This window comes from Triticum dicoccoides, chromosome 7B (genome assembly GCF_002162155.2).
Source record: "Triticum dicoccoides isolate Atlit2015 ecotype Zavitan chromosome 7B, WEW_v2.0, whole genome shotgun sequence".
NCBI lineage: Eukaryota > Viridiplantae > Streptophyta > Magnoliopsida > Poales > Poaceae > Triticum > Triticum dicoccoides.
Window position 1 is genome coordinate 690,402,519 of NC_041393.1, and position 11,069 is coordinate 690,413,587.

General features: G+C 43.6%; 1 protein-coding gene across 1 annotated transcript in view; it reads left to right on the forward strand.

The window, feature by feature from the left end:
* Positions 1–6,739, forward strand: part of LOC119335867 (ubiquitin carboxyl-terminal hydrolase 19-like) — a 7,581-nt gene extending 842 nt beyond the window's left edge. Inside the window, exons 2-11 of the mRNA XM_037607921.1 lie at positions 1,494–1,671; positions 1,752–1,855; positions 1,955–2,040; positions 2,124–2,292; positions 2,380–2,503; positions 2,665–2,822; positions 3,423–3,507; positions 3,590–3,799; positions 3,884–3,945; positions 4,642–6,739. Of these exons, the coding sequence (XP_037463818.1) occupies positions 1,494–1,671; positions 1,752–1,855; positions 1,955–2,040; positions 2,124–2,292; positions 2,380–2,503; positions 2,665–2,822; positions 3,423–3,507; positions 3,590–3,799; positions 3,884–3,945; positions 4,642–6,334 (2,869 nt within the window). The 3' untranslated portion in view covers positions 6,335–6,739. The remainder of the gene's footprint in view (positions 1–1,493; positions 1,672–1,751; positions 1,856–1,954; positions 2,041–2,123; positions 2,293–2,379; positions 2,504–2,664; positions 2,823–3,422; positions 3,508–3,589; positions 3,800–3,883; positions 3,946–4,641) is intronic.
* The last annotated feature ends 4,330 nt before the right edge of the window (positions 6,740–11,069 follow it).

Below are 11,069 nucleotides of genomic sequence, written 5' to 3' on the forward strand. Positions count from 1 at the left end.
TCGCCCCCATTCTGTGATTCGGTGGTCGACGCGTGCAATTGTGCGGGGATCCTTCACGGTTCTTGGCCGTACCCCCGGTGTCCATGGCCGTGAATTGTGATTTTGCTGTCGTTTCTTGGATGCTTTGGGCAATTTGGTCCTGCCCCTGTCCATGATTGTGAAATTGTGATTTTGCTCTTGTTTCTTGGATGCTTGGGTAATTAGGATCAGTGATTTTAGTGGTTCTTGAGGATCCAAGACATGCATAGTTGCTGGAAACCTCTGTTCTTGAGAGGTTATTGAGTGGTGTGATCCTGCAGTTAGTGCATGCAATCATGCAGAGGTCTTTCACGATTCTTGGCTTTACCCCTGTTGTCCATGACTGTGTGTTGTGATTTTGCTGTCGTTTCTTGGAGGATTGGGTAATTCGGTGTTTAGGGTCAGTGATTTAAGTGGTTCTTGAGGATCCAAGACATACATAGTTGATGGAAACATCTGTTCTTGGGAGATTATAGTGGTGATCCTGCAGTTGGTGCGTGCAATCATGCAGGGATCTTTCACGGTTCTTGGCTTTACCCCTGTTGTCCATGACCGTGTGTTGTGATTTTGCTGTCGTTTCTTGGAGGCTTGGGTAGTTCGGTGTTTAGGGTCAGTGATTTTAGTGGTTCTTGAGGATCCAAGACGTGCAACATTGAAATCTTGTTCCTTGTGCGATTTGGTTGTGTACGTCATAGCAGGTCATAGATATTAGTTAGTTTCCTTCCTCAGATGCATGTGAAAACGGTGCAGTCTTTGATAGTCGGAGGCTATGTATTTGAACTTGGTCATTGCCCAATATTGATTTCATTGCGCCCAAATCCAAACAGCATCGGAAGTTTGTATTTGGTGAACAACCAGACAACATATAGAGTTGAAAATAGTGCTTAACAGGAGTGTATATCTTCAAGAACTATCCCCCCTTTTGTATTCTCTATAGTCTATTCTGCGTTTTATCATGAGTAATCGGTTGATTTGGTTAGTGTTTGCACAGGACAGTCGGAAGTTAACTATTAATGTCACTAAGGCTCTCATTCTTTGTGCGGTTTTGGATTGTTCAAGTGACTGCCTATCTATTATATCATGTAATATGTGGCGTACTGATGAGTTTCTCTTATCTAGATGGTGATCATTTCCGCACGTCAAACAGCGAAGTTTTTTTTACAAGAGGTTTTTGCCTGGTTTGGTTGTAACAAAAATGGAGTTCACCTTGAGTGTATTTTGGCCCATAGCAAAAGTTATAAATTTTTATCTTTCAATGCGCTGTTATACCCTTGGTGTTGCTTGTTATGAAACATCAATTGAATAGACTCATGAACAACAGATCATTTGCCTGAAGTCACATTCGTGGAGTTTCTATACACTGTTTTGTTGTCTAACTAGCCTCCAGTCATCAATATCACATAGTTTTACACTAGTCTATCATTCTGCTATATTTCTCCTAAGCATATATGTCTTACATTCATGCTCTTATTTAGTTCTGGAGAATGTCAGTCTAAGCATTGGCAATCTGATCACAAATTCAAGTGCAAACAAATGAAATTATTGGATCCTATTGACAAGTTACCCTGTGGAGTTGAGGCCAACAGTAAGAAGTCACCTGTCCCTGGCCATCGCGGTATCTCATTAGTGCCTGGCCATCGAAAATTAAACAAGGTGTGCAATTATACTCTTGACCTTGAAATTGTTTGCAATTGGATGAAGAAACAGATTTTCAACTCTTGTTACATTCACAGGTCATCTATCCTTATGATGATTTTTTAAAGCTGTACAATTGGAATTACAATGATTCGAAATACGGCGAGTTTTTAACTTGTGGGCTTGTGAACTGTGGCAACAGGTATGTTGGAATAATATACGAGTACTATCTTTGCCCCACCTTTTGCTTGACAAACACTTGCTTATAGAATATCTAATAGTTCTTGTTCCTTTTGTGCAGTTGCTTTGCCAATGTGGTTTTACAATGTCTGTCATACACGAGGCCACTTGTGGCCTATCTGTTAGGAAAGGACCATTATAGGCAATGTAAGTGATGGTTTACGATGGTCATGTAATATGTAGTAACATCTAGCTTTATCTTAACAGTTCTACGCAACTCAACATTTCAGGTACTATAAGACATGAAGATTGGTGTTTCTTATGTGAGCTGCAATCTCATATTCAAAGAGCGTTTGATAGCGTACACCCATTTGCTCCCATGAACATTCTTTCTCATTTACCAAATATTGGTGGCAACCTTGGCTTTGGTAGACAGGAAGATGCTCATGAGTTTATGAGGTGAATTACTTTATGTGCTTGTATGTGGGTTTGCTATCTCTCTCTTGGATTGTCTTGAATGCTATGTGCTGTGTGTTCTATTTATAGGTTTGCAATAGATAAGATGCAATCAGCTTGCCTTGACGAATTTGGAGGTGAGAAGGTCGTAGATCATAGCACCCAGGAGACAACTGTTATTCAGCACATATTTGGTGGTCGTCTGCAATCTCAGGTCCCCTTTGTTTCCACATTAAATTTAATATTTTATAATCAATGAGTTTGCCTTTCTGATTGCTCTGTTTTTAATCAGCTTTAAATTCTTAAGGGATATGTCTTTTCAGTATGCATCTGTTGCAGTTCATCAAATGCCTAACATTTAAATGGGATGTGCAGGTTCAGTGTACTGCATGTGGTATGGTCTCAAATCGCTATGAGAATATGATGGACTTGACAGTTGAAATTCATGGTGATGCTGAATCCTTGGAAAAATGCTTGGATCAGTTCACTGCTATAGAGTGGCTTGATGGGGACAATAAGTACAAATGTGATGGGTAAGTCCTATTTACAGCATCCGTACACTTATGCTATGTAGCAACAAATGTTACAGGTTCATATTTTATATATATATATATATTATATGATTTAGTTTGGGCATATATATGCTGAGACCGGCTTGTTCTTATTAACTATTAAGGATTTGTACATGATGATGTTCACTTGGTCTGTTGACGTCTTTCGAAAATACATGATGACACATTACTTTCAATAATGCTACAAATAGCCAGGAATTTTGCCTGATTATGTCTTGTGAAATTCTGTGAGTTGGTGATTATGTTCTTAGTATATACTTTTTGAATTCAAATAAGAGTTGATTTAAAGCTGGAGTAATTTGATTATGTTAATTACCTGGAGTCATCCATCCTCAGTCTTGGTCTACTACATATTTTTGGCAAGCACAAGTGATGCATTTGTTGTTCAGAGCAGACCCTTCTCTCTTTATCTATTTTCAGACATTGTAGACTTCACATTTAAGTATTGAACATCTTACAGTTCATCAAGCTCCAAATATACTTTACAGACATTATAGACTTCAGATTCAAAATCTGAATCAAATGCCATCTTTTTCTAAAATATTGTCTACTTTTGTGCAGATGTAACGACTATGTTAAAGCACGGAAACATCTCACAGTTCATCAAGCTCCAAATATACTCACTATTACTCTCAAAAGATTCCAGGTTAGGACATCAGTCTGTTAGAACTATCTCATGCTGTTGTATTATGGAAGTGGCACCTAATATACTTTCCTGTGGTTATCAGAGTGGTAGATTTGGAAAACTGAACAAGAAAGTCACATTCCCTACGAAGTTAGATTTAACTCCATACATGAGCACCACTGATGGAACTGACCAGTATGACCTATATGCTGTCGTTGTTCATCTGGATATGCTGAATGCTTCGTTTTTTGGGCATTATATATGCTACATAAAACATTATCGAGGACGTTGGCTTAAATTAGATGACTGCAAGGTACATTTCACTCTATATTATAACCATACAGATATATGTGAGTCGTAATTCCAGTTGATCCATTTTTCTTACTTCGATTTGTAGGGGAATGTTGTTGAGGAGGAGGAAGTACATGCTCAAGGTGCCTATATGCTTCTATATAGCAGGTAATTATCATGTGTATCCTTGTCTAGGGAATCAATTTCTACTGAAAGGGGAAGTGCCACATATATGCATCTTACCTGAATCCAAGTCTTTTTCTATTGCTACTTGATGTCAGCTTGAGTGGATTATATCTACTTTCTTGCTGATCTTTGCATATTTTATACTCTAGAATTATGTGGTCATCATCATTTCCAACAACATACACTATCAGCAGATGCTGGAATTCATATTGGCTTTATGCAAAAGAAAGACCTTTCATATAATATGTGCCTCCATATTGTTCTAATGTTGTATAATATGGCTTAACCATTTTAGGATAACAGCTGCCAGATGGAACTTCCCTGACCATCAATTTTTCTTTCTTTATCATCATGCTTTCATTATTTTGTCTTGTGCAAAAATTATTTCTCTGTTTATTCCACTTTGTTTTTCATAAATTTAATTAGTACAGTATCATTTTGTCTGTGACTGTTCTAACTAGTTTTATTTCATAAATTTCGTAATTTTCTTAACACATTAAAATATTCTGGACTTGTCTTATTTCCTTATTTTGTTTTGTTCACATTTTTTTGTGGTAAATTGTTCTCCATTTAATCCATTTTTGTCACGAATATAACTAGTATTACCTGTCTGAGACTATGCTAAAATGCTCTGGACATTTGGTCTTACAAACTTTCCTTTTCCCTTTACGACTGCAGGAGAACAGCTCGTCCTGTACCACTTCTTCCAGTCAAAGAACCAATAAAAGATGAGAAACAATGCAAAGTGCCTCCTTTAAATGGACAAAATCATTTGATACCTGAGGATGTGTCATTAAAATGTGAATCATTTTCAAAGTCCACAGAAGATCTACGAGAGGATTCTGAATCCAGCAATCAGTCCCTGCATAGAATGGATACCGTCGACCAGGTATCAGACCTGGATTTGCATATGAACATTGAGAGAGATAAATTCGTTACCAATGGAAGTATACATCAGCCAATTTCATCAGCATTACATGTCCTTGAAGAAGATACTAGAGACTCACGTTCTCTGTTAGAAGGCAATAATACCATGAGAGCTGACCAATCTGGCAATTCTGCATGTGAATCCTCTTCAGTTAATTCCTCTGAAGAGGAATGCAAGGAACCTGCCCCAGATATTGATTCAGTTGACTACATGGATATTGATGTGGAAGCTGGAACAGAAGTTGAAACACAGAATGTGCAACAACAACCTATCTTAGGTGATTCAGTTGGAGTGATACGCAACAAAACATCAGTCCCAACCTTTGAGAATTGTATGGCAGGAAAACCAAAACCACTCTTTTCTCTTGGTTTCCTTGACAAACCCTCAAGAAAGAAGTCCGACTCTAGGGAAGAGTGTCAAAATGGTGGCAGCATGGCAGTTTCCTCCCAAAAAATAGATGGTCATTGTAATGAACATCTCAGCAGGCCAGAGCAAGGACTTATTGCCAACTCCCGTGGCGGCAGCCCATCCTCAGCAAATGGAAGTGTACATTGCAATGGAGACGTGTTTGTGACTCCTAACAACGGAGTTCTTGTCAATGGTGATACACAATCCGACAATTACTCCTTGGATGTAGCAAAGAGAGATGTACCTTCTGTTCAGGGATTTACTCCGAGGCCTTGCAGATCACCGTCAAGCAGCAACCCAAATCGGAACAATACAAGCAAAGGGGACATGTCATTCTTCCCACGTGGTTTCCTTGCAAAGCCTCGTTCTGGAGAGAAAGCAGTCAAAGTTGATGATGGGTTGCCATTTAGTGATGGAAATGGCAAACCATCATCATCATCCTCTGTGAATGGCAACGGCATATCAAATACCAATTCTTCACATCGAAGCAGCACAGGTGGCATGGGCATGTCTCCTGGATTCCTTGCCAAGCGTTCCAGGGAGTCTGCAGCTGCAAGCTTTATGGGTGACCCGCAGAGCAGTAACACTTCCAAGGAGCAAGAACATGTTGGTGCTGCAGCACTACTACCTGACAAGATACAAGAAGGGCGGAGTTCCTATTGCACCACAAATGGCATTGAGGCCCAAGACGGAGCAGCTTCCGTTCATGATGTGAGTGGTCACAGTGATGAAAACGGGCACGCATTCATGGGCACCAAGAACGGCATCCATGGTGAAGAAAATGGTAGCAATGGAACCCTTGATATGCATGACAGCAGTTGCCAAATGGATGAAAATGGACATGGAGTTCTGGACATCAAAGATGTCATCTTCAGAGAACAAAATGTCAGCAATGGAACTCTCGATACGCATGGCATGGGATCCGAAGATGCTGACCACGTCGTCAAGTCACCCGCCGCTCCTGCCCATGACGGTCTGCGACGAAGATTAACCACCTCGAAATATTTTGATGAGAGTAGCATGGACGAGCAATGAAAGCTGAAGGTAGATAGCCCAATGAGGAGCCATGGGCAAGGAAGTAGTAGAAGTGGCTGATTGGATAGGTTACCTGCCATTGCAAAAAATTGATGATACAGTAGTAGTTTTGCATCCCCTCCACCATTTTTGTTGTCCCTCGTGGCTCCCACTTGTCAGATGGAGGGGTGTCTCTGGGCCTCCACACAATTTGCAGAGGCTCAGATGCTCCCCTGGTGCCATGTTTCTCTCCCTTGTTGCCATTATTACTAGGTACATAGCAGAGTCTAGGCTTACCTTCTTTTCTTTTACCTTGTTAGCTTGAATAAACACCCAAGTGCTGACTTGCTTTGTCATGGAAGCTGAATCAATCGATTGTAGAGGAAATGATCTGATTGTGTTGTTAACTTTAGTTTCTTCATTTTCTGTCGACTGTCGGTGCATCTTATATTTTTCTTGCACTGCGGTGAACTTATGCTGGTTGATGAAGTGTTTGTTGCTGTTTTATCTTTGAAAAAATCCTTGCATCATGCAACAGAAGTAGCAAGTGTATTAGAGTCTAGATGCTTAGTTGGGGAATAGGATTTCGACCTGCCTCCCTCTTAATCGTTATCATGGTCACTTGTTTTGATTTAGAAGTAATTTTGGGAACAGTTTGTTTGTGTGGAACTTGAACTGTTTAATGCAAATTTCGTTGTGTTGAATATGCAAAACTAGGCTTATTCAACATGAAATGTGTTTATTTAGTTTTGTGTAGAAGTTGAAAGTTTATGTAGGTTCTTCTCTCTTATAGGACATACAAAAGCAGAGTCAGAACGATGCCTTTTTGACTCCTTCATTTAAACGACATATGTACACTTTCACGAAATTGTTCCGCCTAACTCGTCGATCACATAACTCAGAAATCACACACATAACTATACAAGGTACATCATTCGTTGTCGAACACGCAAAAGCATGGCAAACTACAGAGAGCACTGATATCACACTACATTAACACAAAGTATCTCTGCAACAACGGTGTGAATCAGAAGGGGAAGACACACCACATGATGGTAGGACAACGCATCCAACACCGTGTATCGAGCGTCTGCGGACCAGGCGTCCGGACCACCGCCACATAGGCGTTATACATCCCGAACCCAGCCAAAACCAAGGCGGGGCCTGCACATTTGGACATTTCCACGATATTTCCGCGCGAAAGCCCGCCCTTTGCCACCCTCTCTGGCCCTAGTTCCCGCCTGTTTCGTCGTCCACCGCCGCGATGGAGCCAATCGAGGCGGTCGTCGTCACGCCCAAGCAGGAGCACCCGTTGGTGGTGGCCGCCCACATGCCAACACGGCGACACGCAACACCAGTTGCCGCAAACAGAAGAAAAGGAAAGGCACTTTGGCGGCAGCGGGTCAGCTAGTACCTCCTCCGCCAAAGCATGTGAACCGGTGAGTGTCAATCATGTAATCCCCGCTGCCCTAGCTCTGCCTGCAGCAACAATTCACTTACACCGTCACCGACAGCCATCAGGTGTCGCTAAACGTCGATCTCAATGGGGACTACAACTTCACGAAGCCTCAGTCGTTGTCCCAGTCGCTGACACTTGTCCGTTAGAGGATGCCGGGTCCCTCGCCCTTCGGTGCCCAGTCTCTGTTTGCCCAAATGTCTCAACCGGGGGCAACGTTGGATGAGGAGCAGGCGTTGATAAAGATGGTCCACGACATCAGCGGCAACCGAAGACGGGCAAGTGGATGACTCACAGCCGGAGACCCATAAGACGCACGCCTAGATGTTGGACACCCAGCAGACATACACCCAGCAGTCGGACGGTGATTCGAACGACATTTGGGCGTCGGTTGCGGTCCCAAAGAAGAGGGGAGAAAAAATTCAACTTGAAGAAGGATGAATTGTTTGTTGATGCGTGGTTGGCCACAAGCATTGATCCGATTCATGGCACAAAGCATTGCACAAGTGTGCTTGCTTGGTTCCATGACCAAAAGCACCAAGATCCCTATCTCAAGGAAGTGATCCGTGAGTGCCATGCAAAGTCGTTCACTAATTGATGGTACACCATTTAAGAGGTCATGGGCAAGTATTTTGGCTTTTACAAACATTTGCAAATCCAGTGGCCAAGTGGTGCGACACTCCAAGACCTTGTTGTGTGTTGGTCGTTTGGCCGGATATGCTCCATGTGTTGGTCATTTGGCGGATATGCAACTTGTTGATCATGTCTTTTCTTTCTAGGTCGTTCATGCATGCACATCGTTCTTTAGTATAGAGAAGAAGAACTTCCTCTTCATGCATTGTTGGTGGAAGTTGAATGCGCACCTCAAGTGGCTCAATGTCGTTGTCAATTCCGTCAAGACTGCCTCGATGGCCAATGTAGATGAAAATGGTGATCCAACAAAAGGAGGCCTTGCTCTGACCAAATGAATGGTTATAAATGGAGGCAAGAAGTGAGAAGGAGAAGGGAGAAGGGATGGCGACCAAGATGATGAAGAGGTTCGAGGAAATTATGGCGAAGAAGGAGGAGGCATGCGTTAAGTGCAATGACGCGAAGGAGGAAAAGAAGACTGGGAGGTATAACAAGTTCATGGAAGCGCAAGCCAAGAAGATCAAGCTTCAAGAGAAGAAGGTTGATGCTAAGATGACCATGAAGATTCCGGACCAGGATCCTGATGCAACAAAGATTGTACAAGCGTATCGTGCTAGCATGTTGAAGCACTACACAGACGCTTTGGAGGAACCGACCATACGGTGAATAATTTGGCACGGACAACCGGACTAGGTGACATCTTTTGCGTGGACAACCGGCCTGGCATCTTTTAGGATCGGTCGGATGTAAAAACTTGTTGAACATCTAACACTTTTTGGTTGTGACTGCATATGTTTGCATCTACTTATACATATACTAATTTTTATTGATCTACATATGCATGTAAATGGAGGAGGCCGGACCCGGGCAGACAATTGGTGCACCGGGTTGGATGACCAACTCCATTATCGCAGCCCTTGGACACGTCCCAACGTGTTTGCAGATGTTTGGTGTGTCCAATTTGATGTATAGCGTTGGAAATGCCCTTAGGTCTCTCCTAGCGCAAGTATCATGATTATATCACGTAGTGCTACCTAAGTAAGAGATGGTGTGTTGCATTGCAATCAAGGATGAGAGAGAAGATTCTACCATCATGAGAAAGCATGAAAGATGATCCCATGAAACTGAAAGATAGATCAACACCGCTCTGAGACATTGGTTCTTTATCCCAACCTTCTGCATCTTGACATTCCTCTGCGGTGAGTTGAAGATCAACATCGTCGTATATGATTTTCTTAAACTCTACCAAGTCACCTCTTATTTGCCGGGGCGTCAAAAAGATGACCAAATGACCAAAATAGACCACAAGCTACCAAAGCACATCTTTGCCACCGGGGCCATTGAGGAAGTGATGATCAATGAAACATGAGAACTAAACATCATGGCAATCTCGACACCACCAGTGACATTATCGACCCTAAGAAAAACAACAGATGATCGGGACACAACTACTAAAACCATTGCACCAAAACATGAATGGCTTCCGGGTGTCAGCAAGGGATAACCCCGCACCACACAATTACTACAACAACATAATTCCACATCGCAAGCAAGGTACATGAGGATACAAAGGAGGAGGATACCAAGCAGCATGACGCAACGTAGCAAGCAGGTCAACACTCGAGGGTATGGGGTGGGCCAAGGAAATAGCAGACAAACCCACCTCGTGGCTTAAGCCCGGGCTGGTGGTGTGAGGTACCTTGAAATACCTCACCTTGGCAGTTGGCTCTCAATGTAACCGCCTCTCGACCAACAACTTTTTCCTCTCCTCGCCAGCCGGAGCCCGACAAACCAGGAACCTCTTCCCCGCCCTCTCTCCACTGCACAACACCCATCTCCAAGTGGCACAGGGCCGACGATCCCACCTTGTGCCCAAAGTACCGGACTAGCATTGTGTCAGGCACCTTGAAATACCCTACCTTGGCGCTCAAACCAATTCTGGCCATCGAGGAAGTCGAGAAGATGACCAAAATCACAAAACCAATGAAACATGAGAAACAAACATGATGGCAATCTCAACACAACCAATGACATTATCAACCATCCCTCAGACAGCCCATCGTACCAAAACACGAATGGCTCCTTGGTGTCACACGGGCTTCCGAGTGTCAACAAGGGATAACCCCACATCACACAGTTTTACAGACATAAATCCACATCGCAAGCAGGACACAGGAGATAAGAGAACATCAAGAAGCACAACACAACGCAATGCGGCAAGCTGGCACAAGATACCGCAAAAAGAAATGCAGGGCACAAGAACAACACGAGTATGGATTTGCAAAAGAAAAAAACCAGGAGTATGGGCTGGGCCGAGCACAAGGCCGACAAGCCCACCTTGTGCCCAAAGCCCGGGACGGCCATGGTGCGAGGCACCTTGAAATACCTCGGCTTGGCGCCCAACGTAACCGCCTCAACCAACAGCTTTCTCTCGCCTCTCCTCGCCGGCCGGAGCCCCAGCGAACCAAGAACCCTTCCCTCGCCCTCCACCGCGCAGCGCCCATCCGCCCACCTCCAAGCGGCACAGCGCCGGCGACCGATGGACCAGTTCCACGACGGGCAGCACGTGCGGCTGCGGAACCGCAGGCGCGGCCGGTACGTCCGCGCCGCCGCCGACGGGGTGAGCGTCACCCTCAGCCATCGCCGCGCGTCGCTGAACGTCGCGTGGAC